This window comes from Fundulus heteroclitus, unplaced genomic scaffold (genome assembly GCF_011125445.2).
Source record: "Fundulus heteroclitus isolate FHET01 unplaced genomic scaffold, MU-UCD_Fhet_4.1 scaffold_39, whole genome shotgun sequence".
Taxonomy (NCBI): Eukaryota; Metazoa; Chordata; class Actinopteri; order Cyprinodontiformes; family Fundulidae; genus Fundulus; species Fundulus heteroclitus.
The window spans coordinates 1212487-1238540 of NW_023396803.1; the positions used below are offsets into that span (position 1 = coordinate 1212487).

General features: G+C 46.1%; 1 protein-coding gene across 2 annotated transcripts in view; it reads left to right on the forward strand.

The window, feature by feature from the left end:
- tdrd12 (tudor domain containing 12) overlaps positions 1–26054 on the forward strand; it is a 277622-nt gene that overhangs the window by 41426 nt on the left and 210142 nt on the right. The window contains exons 1-3 of one of the 2 annotated variants that reach the window (XM_036130849.1): positions 17763–18482; positions 21101–21165; positions 21684–21799. In XM_036130849.1, coding sequence (XP_035986742.1) covers positions 18431–18482; positions 21101–21165; positions 21684–21799 — 233 coding nt within the window. In that variant the 5' untranslated portion in view covers positions 17763–18430. Of the gene's footprint in view, positions 1–17762; positions 18483–21100; positions 21166–21683; positions 21800–26054 lie in introns of those variants that run through there. The other variant, XM_036130848.1, reaches the window with a different exon arrangement.

A 26054-nucleotide genomic window follows, 5' to 3' on the forward strand; every position in this document is an offset into this window, starting at 1 on the left:
ATAGGACCACGTCATCCGCGAATAGCAGAGACGCAATACTAAGGCCACCAAAACGGATCCCCTCAACACCTTGGCTGCGCCTAGAAATTCTGTCCATAAAAGTTATGAACAGAATCGGTGACAAAGGGCAACCTTGGCGGAGTCCAACTCTCACCGGAAACGAGTCCGACTTACTGCCGGCAATGCGGACCAGACTCTGACACCGGTCGTACAGAGACCTGACAGCCCTTATTAAAGGGTCCGGTACTCCATACTCCCATAATCCCGGAGTACCCCCCACAGGATCCCCCGGGGGACACGGTCGAATGCCTTCTCCAGATCCACAAAATGTAGACTGGTTGGGCAAACTCCCATGCCCCCTCAAGAATCCTGCTGAGGGTATAGAGCTGGTCCAGTGTTCCACAGCCAGGACGAAAACCACACTGCTCTTCCTGAATCCAAGATTCGACTATCCGACGGACCCTCCTTTCCAGAACCCCTGAATAGACCTTACCAGGGAGGCTTAAGAGTGTGATTCTTCTGTAGTTGGAACACACCCTCCGGTCCCCCTTTTTAAATAGGGGGACCACCACCCCAGTCTGCCAATCCAGAGGAACTGCCCCCGATGTCCACGCAATGTTGCAGAGCCGCGTTAACCAACACAGCCCCACAACATCCAGAGCCTTAAGGTACTCAGGGAGAATCTCATCCACCCCCGGGGCCTTGCCACCGAGGAGCTTTTTAACAACCTCGGCAACCTCAGCCCCAGAGATGGGAGAACCCGACCCAGAGTCCCCAGGCTCTGCTTCCTCAATGGAAGACGTGTTGGTGGGATTAAGGAGGTCTTCGAAGTATTCCGCCCACCGACGCACGACATCCCGAGTCGAGGTCAGCAGCACACCACCCCCACTGTAAACAGTGTTTGTACTGCACTGCTTCCCCCTCCTGAGACGCCAGATAGTGGACCAGAATCGCTTCGAAGCCGTACGGAAGTCTTTCTCCATGGCCTCTCCGAACTCTTCCCACGCCCGAGTTTTTGCCTCGGCGACCAGCCGAGCCGCCTGCTGCTTCGACTGCCGGTACACATCAGCTGCTTCCGGAGTCCCACAGGCCAAAAAAGCCAGGTAGTACTCCTTCTTCAGCTTGACGGCTTCCCTCACCGCTGGTGTCCACCAGCGGGTTCGAGGGTTGCCGCCGCGACATGCACCGACAGCCTTGCGGCCACATCTCCAACTAGCCGCCTCAACAATAGAGGCGTGGAACATGGTCCATTCAGACTCAATGTCCCCCGCCTCCCTCGGGACGTGTTTAAAGTTCTCCCGGAGGTGGGAGTTAAAGCTCCGCCTCACAGGGGACTCTGCCAGACGTTCCCAGCAAACCCTCACAGTGCGTTTGGGCCTGCCCGGTCGGACTGGCTTCCTCCCCCGCCATCGGAGCCAACTCACCACCAGGTAGTGGTCGGTGGAGAGCTCCGCCCCTCTCTTCACCCGAGTGTCCAAGACATACGGCTGCAGGTCAGATGAAACGACAACAAAGTCGATCATTGAACTGCGACCTAGGGTGTCCTGGTGCCAAGAGCACATATGGACACCCTTATGCTTGAACATGGTGTTTGTGATGGACAATCCATGACGAGCACAGAAGTCCAACAACAAAACACCACTCGAGTTCAGATCAGGTGGGCCATTCCTCCCAACCACGCCCCTCCAGGTCCCACTGTCATTGCCCACATGAGCGTTGAAGTCCCCCAGCAAAACGAGGGAGTCCCCAGGAGGGGCACTCTCCAGTACCCCTTCCAAGGACTCCAAAAAGGGTGGGTAATCTGAACTGCTGTTTGGCGCATAAGCGCAAACAACAGTCAGAACCCATCCCCCCACACGGATGCGGAGGGAGGCCACCCTCTCGTTCACCGGGGAAAACCCCAACGTGCAGGCACCGAGATGGGGGGCAACCATTATGCCAACCCCAGCTCGGCGCCTCTCACCATGGGCAGCTCCAGAGTGGAAGAATGTCCAGCCCCTCTCAAGGAGACTGGTTCCGGAGCCAGAGCGGTGCGTCGAGGTGAGTCCGACTATCTCTAGTCGGAACCTCTCAACCTCGCGCACAAGCTCAGGCTCCTTCCCCACCAGAGAGGTGACATTCCACGTCCCAAGAGCCAGCTTCTGCAACGGGTAGCAGTAGAGGGCGGGGACCTTGGCGTTCCGATCCTCGGCTGCAGCCTTGATTATTTTAATAAAATACAGATCATAACAACATACCTGTACGCTTGTGTGGCTTGTCCGGGCTGCCTGCTCTTCCATTATGGAGTTCTCCTCCAAGATTTCATCATGCATGTCAAGCAGCGACTGTTCAACTTTTTTGTTTGGTCTTTTATACCTCTCCTGTAGCCCTTCTGTGACTGGCGTCTCCGTAGCTTTGTCGCTTTCTGTCATTTTATCGAACTCCTTCTGAAGTACACTGACTGGCGTCTGTTTGGTGACTTGGTCAAAATAATGGTCCATGTACCTTAGGTCAATTATCGTTGCTAAGTAGTAAAGCGGTTCAGAAAAAAATGCTTCCAAATGGCTCATATGCAGCTTCCAGTAGAGTAGCCTTTGCTGTGCGCACCTCACTGTCTGTGTCAGCTACCTTGCTTCAGTGCCACAACAGATGGAATCATGTCTGCGGCAGTAGCAAATTGTGAGCTTACCTCCCTTGTTAACTGTTTAAAAGGGGTGAGAAGCACTGTCAAGTTTTCAATGAGGCAGGCACCTCATGATCTTCTCCATACACACCTAATGTACGCTTCTGAGCCAGTAGAGTTTTCATCATATACACCATACTGTTCCATCTGTTTTTCTTTGTATATCTTTCAACTGAGAGGTGGCAAGCTTAGAGTGGTGAAAATGTTCCAATATTTTCCTTCCTATAGCGATACAGAGATGCTTCGCTGGCTTAACACTCCATCGTGCACTGCTAGCTGTGGCGTACATACTGTGATCTGCCCGTCAGGTAATCAACAATCCAGGACACGATGGGGGCCTCCACCTGCATCGTCGTCATCTTCTCACCCAGTAGAGCCGGACGGATGGTGTTGAAGGCACTGGATAAATCAAAGAAAATGATTCTCACAGTGCTCGCCGGCTTGTCCAGATCAGTGTAGACTCTGTTCAGCAGGAAGATGATGCTGTCCTCAACTCCCAGGCAGGGCTGGTCGGCAAACTGTAGTGGATCAGTGAAGGGCATGACCATGGGCCTTAGCTGCTCCAGGACTAGCCTCTCAAAGGTCTTCATGATGTGGAACGTCAGTGCCACCGGTCTGTAGTCCTGAGGGCTGCTGGGATGCGGCGTCTTTGGCACAGGAACAAGGCACGACATTCTCCACTGCACGGGGACTCTCTGGAGGTGCAGGCTCCGGCTGAAGAATAGGCTAAGTATTCCACACAGCTGGTAGGCACAAGCTTTGAGCACCCTGGAGAATACAGCATCAGGGCCTACAGCTTTGCCGGAGTGGAGTCTGGTTAGCTGTCTTCTCACCAGGTCAGGAGTGAAGGACACTATAGAGGTAACAGTTGGGGGAGGGGTGAGGTCATCAGGTTGTGGAGGACATGATGTGAAGTGAATTGAGGTGGTGAGGAGCAGACAGGGGATCTGTGAGGAGGAGTGAGGGAAGGTGGAGTGGTCGTTGTAGGGACGCCAGCAGCAGAGAGTTGTGGGGGATGGGCCGCAGTTTCAAACCTATTGAAAAAATAGGTTCAGGTCATTGGCCCGGTCCACGCGACCTTCCAACCCCATGCCAGTGGACTTCTGGAACCCTGTGATGGCTCTCATCCCACTCCACACATCCCTCATGTTGTTGGTCTGGAGTTTATTCTCCAGCTTTCTCCTGTATTTTTCCTTAGCCTCCTTCATTTTACGTTTGAGTACCCCCTGCACTCTCCTCACCTCCTCACGGTTGCCATCTCTGAACGCCCTCTTCTTCTCATTCAGAATGGCCTTTATGTCCTTGGTGATCCATGGTTTATTGTTGGCGTAGCAGGTGACAGTTCAAGCTGGAACATTGCAGTCCACACAGAAGTTGATGTAGTCTGTGGTGCACTCTGTGAGCCCATCGATGTCCTCCCCGTGGGGGCTCACAAAGTGCAGGCCAGTCAGTCACCTCAAAGCAGGCCTGCAGTGCCTCATAAGCCTCCTCCGACCACCTCCTCACAGTTCTTGTGGTCATAGGCTTCCTCTTCACCAGAGGCACATAGCAGGGTTTGAGGTGAACCAGGTTGTGATCTGACCTGCCCAGAGGGGGGGAGAGAAGTGGAGATGTATGCAATGTAATGTCCTTGTGCAGCCATGTCTCGGTGAAACACATCAGACTGCACTCCCGGTACTCCGGTTGGCTCCCCGTTAGCTAGTCCATCTTGTTGCTAAGGGACTGCACATTTCCCATAACAGAGGGGAGACACCGCTTAAATCTTCTCCTTTCAATAAGCCCGTCCTGTCTCGACCATCCTTACATCCCCCGATGTTGCTTTCCTCCTCTGCAGCCTTGCCGTGTTTTTCTCCAGAGTTCGGGTGGTATATCAGCTGGTCTGGCTCCCACGCCGGTCGGCATTAGCGCGATCAGCTGTTCTCCGGAGTAAACAAAGGCAGCGTGTCCCGATGAACGCGGCATGATAAAAACACTAAAAAGCACGAAAACTCTCTGAGAACGACCTCGTTAGAGAGGACATTACTTCAGAGTTACCGTGAAAAAACAAGAGCAATCAAAAAAAAGTAAGACAGTTAAAAAGCAAAACGGAGCGATGTAACTGCAGAATGCTGCTTTCGTGCCTGCGCACTATATGATGGAGTGAGGAGTGCAACAGTTTGTCTACACACACACCCATTGATGTTTGTATTTGAAATTCTTGTCAATTTAAGTCAACTCAGAGAATATTTCTGTTATTTTTATAAGTAAAGAAAACACACCTTGAAACAAGAAAAATCTCCGAGTGCTTTTTGTTTTGAGTGAGTCGAAAGACCTCCTCCTAAAAGACTACTCTGGCAATTTTATATTTTTTGGAAATTGTTTTGATAGAAGAGTAGCCGTAACACTACAATTAATGAGTATGTGAGGGCTGCTGGAAAACACCTTGATATTAAGGCCTTCAACTAAATCAAGCAGACAAATGTAGTCCTTTTTCAATACTTCTGATTTTCTTATCTGGACGGTGTCACCTAAGGCTTCAGCTTGTACTATGAGTTTCCCCAGGGTCGGGAGTTCTTTCATGATCCTTCGAAGAATGTCTGATACATTAGACCAGGGGTTAAAGTTCTTTGTCGCTGCAACGGATTTCCGTCATTTGGAAAATGAGCGCAAATTGTTCCATCTGGCATTATTTTTTTTCAGGGTTTTAAACTGAAGCTGTTCTCAACCAATGAAACCTGGCAGAGCCGGGACATTAGTCAGTCAGAAAGAGAGAAGGACGGTTTATTGCAAAGCAGACATTTGCCAGTCTGAGGTTTATCCAGTGAATAGAGATCATTGGGTTTATCGGTGTTGAATCATTATAACTTTTGGAAGAGCATCTCAAACTGGTCACAGATGACATAAATTAAAGTAGCTTTGGTCAAAGATTTTCTTTGTATGTGTCGGGATTTGTCTTTGGATGAACCTGGACACAGCACTCACACACAGAGCTAGTTCTTAAAGCGAGTTTATTGAACAGAATGGAGGGTATATGACGAGAGGAACCAGAGTCTTTTATGGACGGAGATGAAGGGTGCAGAAGCTGGCTGACAGGAGGAGTAATGGGTGACTGACCGGGAGGAAACTCTGGAGCGGAGGACTTGAAACCGTGGGACAGCTGCGGTACTTGACCGTCGAGCAGCTGCAGAACTTGAGACCGTGGAACAGCAGCGGGAACTTGAGAACGAGGAACAGCTCAGGAACTTGAGAACGTGGAAACAGCTGCAGAACTTGAGAACGTGGAGCAGTTGCGGACTAGACCGTCGAGCAGCTGCAGAGCTTGAGAACGTGGAACAGCAGCGGGAACTTTAGAACGTGGAAAAGCGCGGGAACTTTAGAACGTGGAACAGCGCGGGAACTTTAGAACGTGGAGCAGCGCGGGAACTTTAGAACGTGGAACAGCGCGGGAACTTGAGAACGTGGAACAGCTCAGGAACTTGAGAACTTGGAAACAGCTGCAGAACTTGAGAACGTGGAGCAGTTGCGGACTTGACCGACGAGCAACTGCAGAACTTTAGAACGTGGAACAGCAGCGGGAACTTGAGAACGTGGAACAGCTCAGGAACTTGAGAACGTGGAAACAGCTGCAGAACTTGAGAACTTGGAGCAGTTGCGGGAACTTGAGAACGTGGAGCAGAGCTGAGCAGAGTCTTAGGGAAGTTGAAGCAACGTCTTCAGGCTGACTGTAACAAAAAACTGAGCTGACAAGGATTCTGGCAGAGACGGAGCGGGAGTGAACACTACGGACCGGCGAGCAAGAACAGACTGAGGTGAGTATAAATAAGGGTGGAACCAGGTGAGAGCAGTTGGAGGTTGATTGCAGCCTGACAGGTGGAACCAATCAGGCTGCGCAGGAAAGAGAGAGAGGGAGAGAGGCTCAGCATGCAGCCTACAAGCTGCATGCTGACAGTATGTATGAACTAGCAGGTCAGAAAGTTCAGCGGAACTTCCCTCAGTAAGCGTGTCTGTCGCTGCTCCTGCAGTTAATTAATGAATTATTTCCACCATGTCACCTGTCAGCATTTTCTCCCTGGCTTTCAGTAACTTGGCTGATAAACATGGTGACCAACAAGGGATCTCCTCATGACTCGCTTTTACGCTTCGTTTAAAACTCGAAGAAACGTAACGCGCTCGCTCAGGCTACTTTAGCATGATGCGTTTTTTTTTTTGGTTTTTTTTTTGAAGGGTCGGAATGTGCAACAATGTCCCGCATTTGACTGGGTCCGATTCGGAAAAAGTAAAATAAGCTAAAATATTACACGTGCTTTTCTGAAAGAAAAGAGGAAAGAAAGGCAGAGCTGCAGTCAGAGCGGCTGTCAGTCAATAAGCAGCAGCGTCTTACCACATGAGCCGCTGCGCTCCAGGACGCTCCTTAAATAAAGTGACAAGGATTTTGATGCATACAGATTAAGGAAACAGCATCAAAAATAAAAAAAATAAACTGCAGCTACAACATGGACTGGTGAACGGGTTCTAATTGGGTGAGGCCAGAGAAAGGAGATTCTCAGAGAGATTTTATGAAGTTTTTTTTATTTTTACATGGAGTGGAGAGCGATGTGAAGCAACATTATAGAAACAAGTCGCACAAGAAACGGCTAAAAAAAACCTCCTCTGGATCTATGGACTCATTTTACTCCAACTCAAAAACACCTGCCGGACAGACGAGGTACAGCAGCCAAGATTTACTTTAACAATGTTTAACTTTATGCAAAACTTGAATAACATTTTTCTAATTAAAAATGTTCATCTTTAAAAGCAAGTTATGTTTTTTTTCTGATAAACTTTGAGAAATTTTATGAAGCTTCTTAAAAATTTAACATCCCATCCATCCATCCATGGATTTTATATACCCGCTTTGCCGTACAGGTGTGACGTCAAGCTGTATCTGATGAGAAAATGCGGCTCGACGTCACACATAGGCCATGGGCCAGAATCTGTAGCATGACTTTTCGTATGAATTGTCAGGGGGCAACTTTCTTCCACTTGGATAATTTGCTACACATAGCAGTGAACTCAAAAAACCAAAGTTCCCACGTTTTCACTTGCACGTTAATAAGTTATAGCCGATTAAAGGAAAAAAATCTAAACTGTAGCGCTCCGGTCCAAGAGGTCACGCGATTCGAGTTTTGCTGCTCAGCCAATCAGATCGCTGTATTGTCAGCTGTGCAAGTTCAACCAGTTCATTATGGCTGCGCCCGTAAGATGTTTGTATGCATCTGTTTCCAGACGAAGAAAGCCCAATAATAGCATTTTCTGGTGCCAGTTGGCAAAGATCTTGATGGCGAGGAAAAAAAACATAGCCCACACCATCCATCCATCCATGCATCCATCCATCTTTTTTCTAACACGTTATCCTTACTGGGTTTATGAGGAGTGCCGGTGTCGATCTTCAGCTGTCAATGGGCGAGAGGCGGGGTACAACCTGGACACGTCGCCAGTCCATCGCAGGGCAGAAATAGCCCAGACTTTTGCGCATTTTACTGTGATATCACCAAGACCTGCTGCGCTACGATACCACAGGCGTCAGGTGTCATTGTGCCAAACTAGTTATCTCCGCCAGAATTTTTATCCCCTGTGTCGGGAGAGCATTCAGCTGGAAGAATTAATCCAGTCAACTCCACCTCATTTCCAACCTATTAGGAGTGGAAATGAAGATGTTTTACTTTTTCTTAATGAAATATAGCGATAATGTCGTTACATTATCGTTCAGTTAGTGGGGGAAAAAACTGAAAATGTAACACGTTAGTGCTATCAAAAGGGATTGCTATGTCGATTAAAACTCGATTGATCACTCAATATAACACGTTCTGAGAAGGTAAACGGCTCTGTGGTCATTTCCAGATGTGTCATGAAAATATCAGCTTTATGTTATTAGACTGTCGCATGTCTGTCTGTTGAAACGAACACTCCACCTTCCTGAGTCCATCACAGCTGTCTACTTGTTCGCCTTTTTTCTTTTTTGGTAACTAGACTAGACGCTGGCTCTTGGGACGTGGAATGTCACCTCTCTGGTGGGGAAGGAGCCTGAGCTAGTGCACAAGGTTGAGAGGTTCCGACTAGAGATAGTCAGACTCACCTCGACGCACCGCTCTGGCTCTGGAACCAGTCTCCTTGGACATTCTGTTGGACATTCTTCCACTCTGGAGTTGCCCCTGGTGAGAGGCGCTGAGCTGGGGTGGGCATAATTGTTGCCCCTCATCTCTGTGCCTGTACGTTGGGGTTCACCCCAGTGAACAAGAGGGTAGCCTCCCACCGCATACGTGTGGGGGGACGGACTCTGACTGTTGTTTGTGCGTATGCACCAAACAGCAGCTCGGATTACCCACCCTTTTTGGAGTACTGGAGGAGGGGGTATTGGAGAGTGCCCCTCCTAAGGACTCCCTCGTTCTTCTGGGGGACTTCAACGCTCATGTGGGCAATGAGTGAGACCTGGAGAGGCGTGGTTGGGAGGAATGATCCACCTGATCTGAACTCGAGTGGTGTTCTGTTGTTGGACTTCTGTGCTCATCATGGATTGTTCATCACAAACACCATGTTCAAGCATAAGGGTGTCCATATGTGCTCTTGGCACCAGGACACCCTAGGCTGTAGTTCAATGCTCAACTTTGTTGTTGTTTCATCTGACCTGCGGCTCCATGTCTTGGACACTCGGGTGAAGAGAGGGGCGGAGCTCTCCACCGACCACTACCTGATGGTGAGCTGGCTCCGATGGTATTGGAGGAAGCCTGTCAGACCTGGCAGGCCCAAACATATTGTGAGAGTTTGCTGGGAACGTCTGGCGGAGTCCCCGTTAGACGGAGCTTTAACTCCCACCTCCGAGAGAGCTTTGAACACGTCCCGAGAGAGGCGGGGGACATTGAGTCTGAATGGACCATGTTCTGCGCCTCTATTGTTGAGGTAGCTAGTCGGAGCTGTGGCCGCAAGGTTGTCGGTGCATGTCGTGGCGGCAACCCTCGAACACGCTGGTGGATACCAGCGATGAGGGAAGCCGTCAAGCTGAAGGATGACTCCTATTGGGTTTTATTGGCCTGTGGGACTCCGGAAACAGCTGATGTGTACCGGCAGTCAAACGGAAGGCGGCTCGGCTGGTCTTCGAGGCAAAAACTCGGGCGTGGGAAGAGTTCGGAGAGGCCATGGAGAAAGACTTAAGTACGGCTTTCAAGCGATTCTGGTCCACTATCTGGCGTCTCAGGAGGGGGAAGCAGTGCAGTACCAACACTGTTTATAGTGGGGGTGGTGTGCTGCCGACCTCCACTCGGTACGTCGTGCGTCGGTGGGTGGAATACTTCCAAGACTTCCTTAATCCCACCAACACGTCTTCCATTGCGGAAGCAGAGCCTGAGGACTCTGGGTCGGGTTCTCCCATCTCTGGTGCTGAGGTTGCCGAGGTTGTTAAAAGCTCCTCGGTGGCAAGGCTTCTTCGGGGTGGATGAAATTTGCCCTGAGTACCTTAAGGCTCTGGATGTTGTGGGGCTGTGTTGGTTAATGCGGCTCTGCAGCATTGCGTGGACATCGGGGTAGTTCCCCTGGATTGGCAGACTGGGGTGTTGGTCCCCCTATTTAAAAAGGGGGACCGGAGGATATGTTCCAATTACAAAGGAATCACACTCTTAAGCCTCCCTGGTAAGGTCTTTTCCGGGGTTCTGGAAAGGAGGGTTCGTCGGATAGTCGAATCTCGGATTCAGGAAGAGCAGTGTGGTTTTCGTCCTGGCTGTGGAAAACTGGATTTCTCGTTTCCGGTGACAGTTGGACTCCGCCAAGGTTGCCCTTCGTCACCGATTCTCTTCATAACTTTAATGGACAGAATTTCTACGCGCAGCCAAGGTGTTGAGGGGATCCCTTTTGGTGGCCTTAGGATTGTGTCTCTGCTATTTGCGGATGACATGGTTCTATTGGCTTCATCAGGGCGTGATCTACAGCTCTCACTAGAGCGGTTGGCAGCCAAGTGCCAAGCGACCGGGATGAGAATCAGTGCCTCCAAATCTGAGACCATGGTGTTGAGCCGGAAAAGGGTAGAGTGCCTTCTCCGGGTTGGGGAGGATGTGCTACCCCTAGTGGAGGTGTTTAAGTATCTTGGGGTCTTGTTCACGAATGAGGGGAAGACGGAGCGGGAGATCGACAGGCGGATTGGTGCGGCGTCTGCTGTGAAGCGGGCGCTGTACCGATCTGTTGTGGTGAAGAGAGAGCTGAGCCAAAAGGCAAAGCTCTCGATTCACCGGTCGATCTACGTTCTTACCCTTATCTATGGTCACGAACTTTGGGTCGTGACCGAAAGAACGAGATCCCGGATACAAGCGGCCGAAATGAGTTTTCTCCGTAGTGTATCTGGGCTCTCCCTTAGAGATAGGGTGAGGAGCTCACTCATCCGGGGAGGACTCAGAGTAGAGCTGCTGCTCCTCCACGTCGAGAGGAGCCAGTTGAGGTGGCTCGGGCATCTGGTTAGGATGCCTCCTGGACGCCTTTCTGGTGAGGTGTTCTGGGCACGTCCCACCGGGAGGAGGCCCAGGGGAAGACCCAGGACACGCTGGAAGGACTATGTCTCTCGGTTGGCCTGGGAATGCCTTGGGGTTCCCCCGGAAGAGCTGGCCCAGGTGGCTGGGGAGAGGGACATCTGGCCTCCCTACTGAACCGACCCTGGGTAAGCGGAAGACGATGGATGGATGGATGGGTAACTAGACCCACATGAATGGATCATATAAAGCGTAATTCACGTGTGATCAAATGAACACTGAATAACGATACAGCCGAAATTATCAGATCTAATAAGATTTTAATGCAACCAAACCCATATAGAGATATTAACCATAATAAGAAAACGAGATATGTCGCTTTTAAAAATAGAACAATGTATTAGGAGTTCAAAAGCATTTATTTCATTTTATTAGAATGTGATGTTTAAAAATATTTAGACTTCCCAATGCTGGAGGTTTTATTGATTGCAAGCACTCTCCCGACGCAGGGGATACAAATTCTGGAGGAGATAAGTCGTTTGGCACGACACCTGTGGTCTCCTAGCGCAGCAGGTCTTGGTGATATCACAGTAAATTGGGCAAAAGTCTGTGCTATTTCTGCCCTGCGATGGACTGCTGACCTGTCCAGGTTGTACCCCGCCTCTCGCCCATTGAAGCTGGAGATCGGCACCAGCACCCCTCACGATCCCAGAAGGGATAAGTGTGTTAGAAAATGGATGGATGGATGGTCCGGGTTATATCTTTTTCCTCGCCATCAAGATCTCTGCCAAGTGCCACCAGAAAATGCTATTATTGGGTTTTCTTCGCCTGGAAACAGATGCATACAAACACCTGGCGCAGCCATAATGAACTGGTTGAACTCGCACAGCTTACAATACAGCGATCTGATTGGCTGAGCAGCAAAACTCCAATCACGCGACTTCTTGGACCAGAGTGCTACAGTTTAGATTTTTTTTTATTGGCTATAACTTATTAATGTGCAAGTGAAAACATGGGAACTTTGGTGTTTTGAGTTCACTGCTAGCAACTTATCCAAGTGGAAGAAAGTTGCCCCCTGACAGTTCATACGACAGTTCTTAAGGAGACGTCCTACAGATTCTGGCCCACGGACAGGCTCATGGGGGGCTGGTGACGCTCCAGCAGTCAGTTGGGGAGAGACAAGGACCAGAGTACACCCTTAACAGGTCTCCAGTCACAGGGCCAAAATATAACAGTTTTAAACTTCAAAAACTGATTATTGTAATGTGTGATCTGTGTTAAATTAAAATGTATGACATCATCATAGTGTTGGTTATGTGTCCTGCATTGTCCAGGATTGTGGTCGGCCTTGTATGATCATAGGATTGGTTTATATTAAATGTGACATGGATCCAGTGGAGTTATCGTTCAGGTGTGAAGAAGATGATGTAATGATGCATGATAGTGTCTTTTGTACCAGTTTCAGTTTATAGAGGGTTTTCTGGAGGACAGGGAGGGAAGGGAGCTGAAACTGTAAAGTGGACTATGGACCAGTTTGGCAAAAGTGTGAAGGAAGGAGTTGATGCTGCAGAGATGAAATCTCTGCAGCATCAACATCTCAGGTGATGTTATGGATGTGGAAAGTGATGGAGGGGATGGAGTGGCTGTCCAGGATGATACCAAGGCTCTGAAGCTGAAAGGTGGGACAGATACAGGAATTGTCAATGGATATTTTTCAATCATATTTTTCTGTATAATATTGATTGAATTTGAATTTGTATAGTGCTTTGAGATGACATGTTTCATAAAAAGGCGCTATATAAATAAAATTCAATTGAATATTTTAAACGTACCAGATTTGGTTAAAGTTGACTTTGCACAATAAGCAAATGAAGTAACTGTGGCATGATGTCAACGGCTGACTTAAATTTTTTTCCAGTAAAACTGATTATTTTTGCTTTAACCCCTGGTGTATATGTATATTTGTATGTATGTATGTGTGTATGTATGTATATGTGTATATATATGTGTGTACATGCCCACTGGCAGGGGGGGGGACAAACGGGTCAATTGTCCCAGGCCTAGGACAGAGGGGGGGCCCAAAACTGACACTCTGACCATTAAAATACAGGCAAAGTAATTTTTCAGAAAATATTTGTGTGAGAATTATTTAATATTAGAGTAACTATATATATATATATATATATATATCCATCCATCCATCCATTTTCCGAACCGCTTTATCCCTCATGGGGTCGCGGGGGTTGCTGGTGCCGATCTCGTATCTAGCGTTCACTGGGCGAGAGGCGGGGTACACCCTGGACAGGTTGCCAGTCTGTCGCAGGGCAACACAGAGACAAACAGGACAAACAACCATTCACGCACACACTCACACCTAAGGACAATTTGGAGAAGCCAATTAACTAACAGTCATGTTTTTGGTCTGTGGGAGGAAGCCGGAGTACCCGGAGAGAACCCACGCATGCACAGGGAGAACATGCAAACTCCATGCAGAAAGACCCAGGGGTGTACTCGAACCCAGGACCTTCTTGCTGCAAGGCAACAGCGCTACCCACTGCGCCACTGTGCATATATATATATATATATATATATATATATATATATATATATATATATATATATATATATATATATATATATATATATATATATATATATATATATATATATACACGTACATACAAGGGGCACGTCCCACCGGGAGGAGGCCCAGGGGAAGACCCAGGACACGCTGGAGGGACTATGTCTCCCGGCTGGCCTGGGAACGCCTTGGGATTCCTCCTGAGGAGCTGGCCCAAGTGGCCGGGGAGAGGGACGTCTGGGCCTCCCTACTGAAGCTGCTGCCCCCGCGACCCGACCCCGGATAAGTGGAAGAAGACGGACGGACGGATATATATATATATATATATATATATATATATGCATAAGGTATATGTAATGTTTTCTTTAAATAAGGGGCCCTTAGAACTCCCCCCACCCCAACATAAGATGGTTTGACCATTAGGATAACGGCTAGCTGCAACTTTGAAAGTTCGTTCCGCTGCAAACTAAGAATCACAGGTGCACAGAAAAGAGAAAAAGAGAAGATGACATGAAAGGCTTGAGGGATTTTATGAGTAAATATTTTTGAAAAACTGAGGATGAGTCAGGAACAGGTCTAGGAACGGAATTGCAGAAGAATGATGCCCATCCAAAGCCAGGTAAGAAGCAATGCGTTTATTAATGTGATTTTAAAGTATAGCATCCGCTAGCTAGTGTAAGGGGTAAAACACCTTTTCTTTTACAGAAATACTTAAGCTTAGCGCTATAAAGAGCAGAAAGCAGAGAGATGGCAGTTCAGTCTGAAAGACAGAGTGGCTGCCCCACTTACTGAGGACGAGGTAATCATGTTTGGGAGGATGCCAGTGATTTAAAGGTATACTATGCAACCGCGGTTGATTTTCCAGCGAGGCTCCCCCCAGAGGGTGAAAGTAAAAGTGCACTGTCGTCAAGATGCTCAGCTGTTCTGGTTCCTCCGTCAAGCCAGGCGCGGTTGTTTTGAGCTTAGCAGACAGGCGAACGCAACGAAAAGTGGAAAAAACGGCAGTACAAACAATGACTAACACAGTGAAGGTATGAACATCAAGCTTCCCGCAGCGCTATCTTGGCGAGGCGGCCGAAGCCGCGGCCGCCGCTGCCTCGCCAGTTTTATTATTATTATTATTATTATTATTATTTTTTATTTTTTTTATGTTGGCGAGACGCTACCGCCACCGCCTCGCCGCCGCCGCCGCGGTAGCGTCTCCCAACATTAAAAAAAAAAAAAAAAAAAAAAAAATTTTAATTATAATAATAATAAAACTCGATATGCTTGCATGTTTATTTGACGTTAACACGCGGTTCTTTGTTGTTGCTTTCGCGCGTGCATATAGTGAATGGCAGGGCAAAAACACATGGAGTTCTCGCCGTAAAGCGAGACTTCTGTGTGTGCGGGCCGTGAGCTCTTGCAATTGCAAGTGCGGTATTTCCCCCACAGACCCCCAGGGCGGCTGAGAAAACCTTTGTTCGACTTGAAATGACTCATTTAATCATCCAAAACGGTATGGAACACATTAATTAACTGAAAAATGTTGCATAGTATGCCTTTAATTTTTAATAGAATCAATTTATTTATGAAGAATTACATAATGTTATTCCTGCTGGATCTAACCAGGCAGTGGGAAAACCCAGTTACTGCACCGTTTAGTCCAGGGTTAAACTGGGCTAATACCAGTTTAACCCTGAATGCCTGCAAGTACCAGAATTTCACATATAAAAAACTTTTGCTGGATGTTTTTGGCATTTTAAGTCAATTGTAAACTTTTTAGCACAGTTCTGTAAGACTGATATTTTAATGGATTTTTATTTATATAATGGAGCCCTTTAATAATTTTTTTTCTTGTAAACTTAAGTTGGTGGGTTGGTGGAGTGGGAACTCTTCCATTTTTATGCAGACAGCTCTGCAAAATACGTTTGAATGCAATTTGCCAAAACACTTCGAGGGATTCTCTTCCATGTCCTGCCCATCTAGTACCTGCAGACTCATTATCTTTTAATTTGTATTTTTTTTGTTATTCTATTTAATACAATTTTTAATTAAAATCCTCCGTTGTACTGTAGGTATGAATTTCCCTGGCTTTTGTAATAATGAAAGAAAAGCTGTCATGGTTTAGTTTTGGTCTGGCTTTTTTTCCCCAGTTATTTTTTAGTTTCTCCTCTCTTACTCAGCTCACCCTCCACTCCTCAGCAAAAGGTAACACATGTTAGGCACTAATCAGTCAGAATTCACTCCACCTGCCAGCCTCCCTACATAAGCCTCCTTCAGTCTTCTCTTCCCCGCCAGCTCGTCTTCAGTCTCTACCAACACCACGCCTGTCTAGCTAGTCTTGTTCTCATCAGTTTCCACTCACTCCATGTCTGTCAGCCTGGTTTGTTCCTTGTTTTGTTGCTGGATTTCCTGCCTCCTCTGTGCCTTAAGTAAAGCCTCTGCTAGCTGCTGGATTTCTAGTCACCTCTGTGTTTCAAGTAAGGCCTCTGCTAGCTGGTGGATTTCTAGTCACCTCTGTGTTTCAAGTTAGGCCTCTAGCTGCTGGGTTTCCTACCTTCTCTGTGCATCAAGTAAGCCTCTGCTAGCTGCTGGATTTACTGCAGCCCCCGGATCTCAAGAACTATCCCTGCTGCCCTGCTGGATTTACTGCAGCCCCTGTGCTCCAGGTTTGCTCTCTGCTCTGTTGCTGGACTGCCTGCTACCCTTGTGCTCAAGGTTTGCTCTCTGCTCTGTTGCTGGACTGCCTGCTACCCCTGTGCTCCAGGTTTGCTCTCTACTCTGTCACTGGATTGCCTGCTACCCTGTGCTCCAGCAGTCCTACACCTCAAGGACTGTCGATCTTCACCTTTGGTCTGACAGCAGCCCTGCATCCCCTGCATCCACAGTCCGCTGTCTGTCGATCACACGTGTCTTATTGCACTCTCGATCAATAAAGTCAGCTCTCTAACAGCAACCATGAGCTCATCTTTGCATTCACCAACAGTTAGGTTCTCTTGCTGAAACCTGAGTGAGATGAGCTGTAAAATGTTTCCAATATCAAGAATGTTGACTAGGAAACAATGAAACACTCTGTCCAGATGTGTTTCAGGTTTGTGTCATCACTTGTTGCCATGTGAATCTGAATTGCTGGTAACATTCTCCATATTTTAGCAGGCTGCAATCTCTATACAGACCATCTGATAGTATGAAACTTTCCTAATTTGACAAAGACTATGCCTTTCTCTTCACACAACATCTTTAGTTGTGCAATACATTTTGCACCCCCTTTCTTTAAGTGACATTGTAGCAAGCTGATAGTGGATTGATTAAAGGACTCACATTATGCGACTGTGCGATGAGCTGATTTGGCATAGTTCTCCAGCGTTTGGGCGGTGCCCAGCATATGCACAAGGGAATACTTGATGTCCACCATCTGATGTAATTTGAACAACCCCATTGTACATTCCAACTTTACCAACGACTCCGTCCATGCGTACGAAGACCAACTTCGTCTTCCACTCCGTTAAACAGCAAGCATGGAAGAGTTGCACAAGTCCATCCACTATGTTCTGTGCTGTTGGATTTAATTAATCCGAGAAAATCTGAGCTGAAAGGTCCGTTCAGGGACACCGAAACGATGTGAACAATTTCCTTTTTCGTTTTTGTTATATGTTTGGATCCATCAAAGAGCACACCCCAAAATTCAGCTGCTTTCAGTTTTAGTTTTCAAATCAGAAGTTATTGTCTGTGCAATTCACTGGATGATACGGCTTCCCCCTTCTTGAGAATGATCTTCCTCATATGAACACAAAGGATGTCCATATTTTGCTTTGTGAAAAGGAAAACATTACACAGTGCTTATGCTGTTCTTTCAGTTGGGCATCAGGTCCTGGCTGCATCTGGTTTATCAATTATCTAAACAAATTTCTGGTGCTCTCTGCTATTGGCATGCTTATCAAAAGCTGGATGATTGAAGTTTTTAGTGCCTGTATAAAAGGTGCTGTGTTTGTCCACCCAAATGGGATTTTCATGGCATTGTTGTGAGAGTACCGCCAGGATCCTCAAAATAATTGATCTTAGATTGAATTCTGAACAGTGGAAGGGTCACAAAGGAATTCCACTCTGCCCGTAACACGAGACTCTCAAGGCTTGGACGGCCCTTTCTCCCAGCAGGAGGTCAGCTGTGAGCCCTCCTAACAGATAAGACACAGCACAGACAAAGGCTCCACTTCTTCCCACTTCAGCATTCTTCTGCAGACCTGTTCAGCTCCACTACAGCTCTCTGAGAGCAGACAAAGAAGGCCAGACCATGAGGGCCTGGTCGGCCCTCACCGACACACAAGCCAGCAGCTGAGGGCGATTGTCTGGACCAGCCACGTTGATCCAGGGTCTGCTAGACCCGATTGCCTGCGTCAGAAGAGGACCTGACTGAATCCGGACGAACATGTCCGGGCAAATACAGAGCCAAGTTGCTGTTTTAACCACAATCAGATGCAGGGGCAAAAGATCCTGCATGCGAAACAGCTCTGTGTATTTCTTCTCAGCCTATACAGGGGAGCAAGCCAAGGTGGAGCGGAAAGCTGTAGAATTCTGAGTAAATCTGCTCGAATCGGACTGCCACCAGTTCAGAGAACGTGCTCAGACCAGGCCTCCATTCCCTCCCCATGCTGTGATTAGCCACATCATGCTGCAGGGCTAAACGCTAGCCTGCCAAGAAGAAACCAACAACTTCCTCCTTCAACGCTCCTTCCGTGAATGGTCAAACTGAACAGAACTGAAAAGGACAGGTTTGTGCAGAGGTCTGAGGGTGAAGAAAAAGGTTTATTGGGAAAATGTTTGTAAACCGTGGTGTTTAGAACAAAGGGCTAACCGGTAGCTCGCGCTAGCCAAACTGCTATTGCCTTGCTAACATCCGGTTTCGGACCCCTAAAAAGGAGTCCGTTTTAAAGCATAAAGCGTAACTGTTCTGCTCTGCCATCCTCCGATGGTGTTATAAGCCTTATTCCCGCATCAATATGGTATATTAATGCCGGTTTTCAAGGCAATTTCGGCAACTTTATGTTATAACCTCTTAGCTACCTAGTTGCTGCAGCGACCCCATGCGTCCAGAGGGAGAATAGCATTAACAAACTCGGTCGTAAGGGTCTAAATGATTTTACAGGACAAACCGGTCCTCAGAATATTATTTTAACAAATAATGTTTTGTTCAACTTGGGCTTTGCATTGTGAATGGATTGAATTACATGGCAAATGTTTTAACTCCATTCCATGTTTTTGTTCATCAGATCTGCAGTGAACCAGGATTCACTGAAGTATTCTGATTATGATCAACCACTTTTGTTTGTCTTTTGTTTGTTTTTTGCATGTAAATAGTTCCTTAGCTTAGCTTCCTTTTTATCTTCCTTTTGCTTAGTAATTCAGTTAGGTTTCACTAGCCTAGTAGAGAGGATTTATTAATTGTAATATTGTGTTATTCAGGTAAACAGCATTACATAGTGATGTTCTCTGGATGTTCATTTTATTTCTGTTATTAAATTCTTGAACTTAAAAAGAAGCTGTCACTCCTTTTTTCTATATGTGCAGGTTTTGCTGTTAAAAGATCGCTAGTGCTCAAATTCATCCCTTTCAACCGTTGTCCTGATATCAGCTTAAGAGCTGATCATCACCAGACAATACTTAACAGACAGTTATTTATGAAACATTAAATAACTTTAAACAGTGCATAATTGCACAACAGCATATTCTGCACAACATCTCTGTGCGTTCATCATTCGTTTGAAGCCAGCTCTGCAGCCACTTTTCCGAGAACACAGGCTTTTTTTTCTTTAGATTCAGTCTGGCATTTCTTTAGAGGTGATGGAACACTAAAGTAATTGCTTGATGTCGCATGCTTCTTTGCCATTTTGACAACGTTCTAAAACAGTGCCTCAGGTCTATCCTGCGCTACTGATTTCTTATTTGTACATCCCCAAAATGTAGGTATGCAAATGAGTGTTAAAACGACATTTTATCTGGCACACTTTTTTTCCCTCGATATCACATGAGCAACTGTGCACCACTTATGCGCACCTCTGTTACTACAAGATCCTTCATAGAATATTTTAAATTTAATTGAATTAGTTTATTTTTAATATTTCTATCAAAGTAGTTTTTTTTTACAGCACTGCCAATTAACTGCTCTTCACTGAACCACCTAGATTTACAACTGCGGTCGGGGAGTATTAAATATTTGGGTATTACTGTGTCGTCTAAATTGGCGGATATAATTTAACCACATCCCCATTTTAGAGGGGCTTCTGGTTGGTTGGCCCGTTAGAACCGGAGCATGGACCGGGTCGGTCAAGTTGTGGTGGTCGACCCATCCCCCCCAATCTTGATTTTTAGGGATCACCTACTCCAGGGGCTGGATGCCCCTCTGGGGTGCCCGTGCTTGGACCTGGGAATATAGGATGTGTGTGGTGAGTGCGAGTGTGTGTACTGCCTCCCGCCTCTTTTTATTTATTTTTATTTATACTGCGTCCTCTCTAGGGACATCTCAGGTCTCCACTAAGTGTGGAGCCCATCCCACCCCTCAGCCCACGCGGCTCTGGCATTGTGGCAGTTGGGGGGTTTCCTGGGGACCGTCTCTCACCCCCTGTGTTGGCCCTCTTGGGCACCTTTTGCTCTGAAGGTCCTTTTGGGCATCTGGGGTTTTGGTTACCCTGGCGTCTGCCTCGGTGCTCTGGGGGGTGGAGCTTTGGCTCTTCACAACCACTATTGAGCATTTTTCTCATGGATAAACCTTACATACACAACACACTCTCACAAACACCTACAGGTGCTTGGATCCAAGTACTTACAGATTCACTTCTATATTGAAAACCTTATCTATTATCTTCAGCTGTCACTTTATACATCACGTATTAAATACCCCTGTATATTCTTCAGTGATGGTATCAAGACGTTGCTTGTTTGTAACTGTAATACTTTATCGGCTGGTCTTGCTGTTCTTTTTATATCTGTCTTTGCAGGTGAAGAAGCAGACTGAGGATGTCTCCTCTTTCTCTTTCAACCCCCCCCCCCCTCCTCTACCTTCTTGTTTCAGTGTCCATTTAACATGAAATATTCCCTGCATAAGTTAGAATAAAGCTTCTTTCATATACAAATTAAGTGGAGCACTATGGTGAGAGCAGTAAGGCCCAACTTGTGGATGTCAAATCTGTTGGGCTCTTGTGTGCATTAAGACAACAATTCTTATTGCCACATTGCCAGACAGGACACATAAAAAATTCTAGGCTGGTAATACCCCTAAGATAGCATTTTCTAACATGATAAATTTACAGAAACTGTCTTAATAATACAAACTAATCTTTTAACCTCTTTGTTTTAATGATGCTTTGTATTAAAGTTAAAGTCACTTTGACACTGATCTGTTTTTACCCTTAGGGTCATCAGAAAGTCCTGATACTTCAGAAGTGGGGGATTGGCTGACAACCGCCCCTCATCCTCAGGTCTGTAGCTCTGTACACTTTCTTACTTTGAAGTCTCTACTTCTATAAAGTTATACCTGTTATTACATTTTAGTTTTTAGAAATGTTTACCTGGTTCAAATGGTCTTATTACATATTCATTTTGGTGGGAAACACATTACACATAATTTGAAGCCTAGAGCCAAACACTTTAAAAACACCTCAAACCCCCTGGACCACACCACCAACATCATGTCTGCGTCATACCATTTATAAGACCTCAAGGGGTGTAAAACGTTTTTAGAGATAACTTGTTTGCATCTCGTGCAGACCTGTTAAAACAAGTCACCAGGGTGGCCTAATGTTTTTTGTTCCACTTTTCTCTATAAAATGTCTTTATTCCAACTTCTATAGGTAGAGAGCACTGATTTTAATGAGCTGACATTGATTGAAGAAGAGTGGTTAAATGTATCTTGTGTTTGATCATGACAGCTGTAATGTGCTGCTTAATGTTAAAAATGAATAAAACTGATTTCAGATCTGACTTCTAACTCCTGTAGAGCCAACTGTTTGAACTTGTTACTTGTGAGGAAGGCAACAGGTCAAAGGTCACGAATGAACCTACCTCTTTTAACAACCAATCCAAGCATGGCCGAAAAGCTTCAGAAACAGAAAGGTAAGGTAATTTGCTTAGTTTAAAGCAGGGTTTCATTTAATGCACCGAGAAAGTGTATTGAAAGAACTGACTTGGTGTGAAAGGTGGGACATATAAAATGAGCATGGAAAATGAAGGGCTTAGCCTTGTTTGACTCCTTTTAAGATGCATATTTGTTCCTAATCAGATGTTTCTTAAGGGTGTGTAAGTAAACACCTTATAGGATTTTATGAACATTTCACAAAATATAGCAGTCTGCTTCCCCTTCATCCCAGCTGATGTCTGAATGCTGACAGCAGGGTGGGTTAGTTTATAGGTTCAATCATTCAGTATAAGTGGATTGCACATTTCATTTGCACATGCGTGAGCCATACCAAAATTTTGGGTACCAAAAATATCCCACTGTAGTCCAATTTAAAGGTAAACAGTTCAACAGTCTGATAGCAGCAGGGAAAAGCTGTTGCAGAACCTGGTGGATGCTTCGAAGCCTCTTCCTAGAGGGAAGCAGGGAGAACAGTCCGTGTGAGGGGTCACTGATGATGTCACGGGCTCAGGACACACAGCGCTGGGAAGAAATGTCCTTAATGAAGGGAAGAAGAGCCCCGATGATCCTCTCTGCTGTCTTCACCACTCTCCTCACGTTCTTCCAGTCAGAGATGCTGCAGCTTCCACACCACACAGAGAGACAGTTGGTCAGAATGCTCTCTATGGGGCTTCTATAGAAGGTCTCGAGGATAGGCGGGGGCAGGTGGGCTCTCCTTATTGTCCGCAGGAAGTACAAGCACTTCTTTGCCCTCTTGACCAGTGACGTGGTGTTCACAGACCAGGTATGGTTGTCTGTGATGTGCATCCTGAGGAATTTGGTGCTGCTGACTCCCTCCACAGCTGCGCTGTTGATGAGCAGTGGAGCGTGGCGAGGCCGGTTCTTCCTGAAGTCAATGGTGATCTCCTTCGTCTTCTCCACGTTCAGGATCAGGCTGTTGTCTCTGCACCGGCCCACCAGCTGCTCCACCTCCTCTCTGTAGTCCTGGTCGTTGTCGTCTCTGATGAGGCCCACCACCGTTGTGTCATCTGCAAACTTCCAGATGTGATTGGTGCTGAACCTAGGGACGCAGTCGTAGGTCATCAGAGTGAACAGCAGGGGGCACAGGACACAGCCCTGAGGGGAGCCTGTGCTGAGGGCGATGACATCAGAGGTGTTCTGTCCGACCCGGACTGACTGAGGTCTGGTGGTGAGGAAGTCTAGCAGCGAGTTGCAAAGGGGTGTGCTGAAGCCCAGATGTTCCAGTTTTCCTACCAGATGCTGTGGGATGATGTTTTTGAACGCTTAACTGAAGTCCAGGAACAGCATCCGCACGTGCATGTTCTTCTCCTCCAGGTGTGCCAGGCTCAGGTGAAGAGCGGAGGAGATGGCGTCCTTAGTGGAGCGGTTCCGCCGGTAGGCAAACTGGAACGGGTCGAATGTTGGGGGAAGACTGGAGACGATGTGTTCCTTTACTAGCCTTTCAAAGCACTTCATCATGATGGGAGTCAACAGGCAAATCAGTGGATCATTAGCTATAACTAAAATTAATACGTTTGTGGTTATGTAATGAATTTAGCGTTAATAAAAGCATAATTTAAAAGCATAAATTGTCGTCTGCATCACTGTGTATGGGGGCAGTCATTATTGCCCAAATATGGGCAGTAATGCCTGCCTGACATCACATCCTGTGATGTAGAATCGCAGAGAGCCGACGGCAGTTCGCTGCGCTTTACAAGCAAACTCAATAGGAGCTGTTGTACACAGCTGCGATCAACAACAATTATTTCGGATTTCCAGAGGACTTCACCATTGAAATTCGCAAGAGCTATTGTTGAAGCAACAATGCTCACCTGCATGGCAGTTGGATGTTCCAATACATCGGGTAAAAGTGGAAAAAAACATTAGTTTTTTCAGCTCTCCGATTCATGATCCACCGGGTTCTTTTGTTGGATAACCAACTTCAAGAGAGAGGATTTGCCATTGTGCTTCTGGCCAGAGAGAAAACATGTCGTCTGTAGCCAACATTTCAAAGAAGAATGTCTTCAAGATGACATGAGAGCGAGACTTTTCGGTATGTTTTTATTTCCTATACTGTAGAATTTGCCGAAACATTTGTTTACCGACCAGAGCTGCGGAGGGATACGACACATTGCTCACTGTTGCAAAGGGCGGGGGGGTTGGCCTAGTGGTTAGAGCGGCGCGCTTCTACTCAGAGAAGGATGCAAGTACCCGGTTCAATCCCCAGCGCCTCCAATCTGGGTCCCTGAGCAAGACCCTTAACCCCAGATTGCTCTCCGGGCGCCGTACATGGCAGCCCACTGCTCCCCAAGGGTTATGGGTTGAAAGCAGAGAACAAATTTCGTTGTAATGTATGTTTCAATGACGATAAAGATATTACTATTACTATATTACTATTACTGTTGCGAAGCCCACTTATTTTATACAACTTTGGTCTTATTTTTTTCTAAAGTCGCTTGTAAATTTCATGAGTTGCGGGTTGCAGTTTTTTTTTGGGCTTGTTTCTGAAAGTGAAGTGGCTTGTTTGGTCTCTAAACTAAGTGACGTTGAAATATCCCTCCGCCTCATAACGCACTGCGGCTCATCCTGACAGGAGCAGAGTAAACTCAGAAGGAGCCGCTCTGTCTGTATTTTCTGCAGTTTACTGCTGCAATATCTGATAACTGCTAAACGTATATTAGGCGGTGCAGATCACCATTTTGAGCAGAGATTGGTTATAAAAATCAGTTTTATATTCACCTTATAACATTGCAGAACCCAACCCATAAACCGTACTTTAATGCTTATTTGTTGTCTTTTTATGTCTCTCAAATGTAAAATCAGTATTACTTAAAATTGAAATGCTTAATACCATGTCTATCTTTGTTTAAGGGGTTAAAAAATATTTCGGCATGAAAACGGGTATTTATTTACAAGGGTAAATGGGACTTGCTCTGCAAAACCCATCTTGAATAATCTTTGACCTGTATAGTTTACTCTGTGAAGGATTTTGTGTTGTATTAGTTAGAGTTAAATTTGGGTTTCTAGTCATTTTGAAAGTTCTTATATCTGAGCCCAGATGTTTTGTTCAAAGCTAACTCATAAATACTTATCCCATTTCATAATAGGAAGAGATATTGAATCATCTAGCTTAGATAGTGTCCTGTGTAATTTAGACAGTAGTTTTGGGGGGTTTAGATTCAGGAACTCTAATATATTTTTTTTGGAATTTGTAAACCACGTTTAATATGCTTAAATTTCTTTTTTAATATTTTTGGGGGCTTCTAGTGGCTTGCTTTTTATTGACAGTAGACTGACAGGAAAGGGGCAGAAGAAGGGAAGACATGCGGCAAAGGACCGCGGGTCGGATTCGAACCCTGGTCGTCTGTATCGAGGACTAAAGGCCTCCAAACATGGGTCGCGCTACCCACTACGACACGAGCGTGCCTTAAATGTATTTTAGTTAAAGATTTAATTTGTCGATATTCTAAGAATTTATTTTTTTTAATTTATTGTATATTTAATATATCAAAAGTGATAAACTCATTTCCTTCAAATATATGTTCCAGGTATTCAGTACCTTTATTCTTCCAGTATGGAAAGTTTATTATATAATTTTTTGTAGGATGTCGTAGCCTATTTGCTAAGTAGTAATGATGGAAGTTGGGCAGATCTGTCTATCTTTAGTCTTCTGTAGCGTCTTTAAGCTGATAAGGGGGGTTATCATGCCAAAAAATTTAGAGATTGAGGAGTCTAGAGATTTTAACCAGTCAAATGGTGGTTTATTGGGGATTATTGAGAATAAGTAATTAATTATAGGTAAAACCATCATTTCAAATTGAAGCAACCCTACCTATAAGTGAAATTGGTAGAGATTTCCATCTTTCAAGGTCCTCTTCTTTTTTAAAAGAGGGATGTGGTTAAGTGTTGGTAAATCTGCCAATTTAGGCCAGTTTATCTGTGTTCAATCATAACTTTTGGAAGAGCATCTCAAACTGGTCACAGATGACATAAATGAAAGGTGGTGGTGGTCAAAGGTTTTCTTTGGATTTATGAACCAGCAGGTCAGAAAGTTCAGTGGATTGAAGAGCTGACAACAACTTCCCTCAGTAAGTGTGTCTGTTGTTGCTCCTGCAGTTTATTAATTAATTAATTATTTCCACCTGTGGCCACGTCACCTGTCAGCGTTTATTCCCTTCTTCCAGTAATTTAGCTGATAAACTCGGTGACCAACCAGGGATCTCCTCATGATTC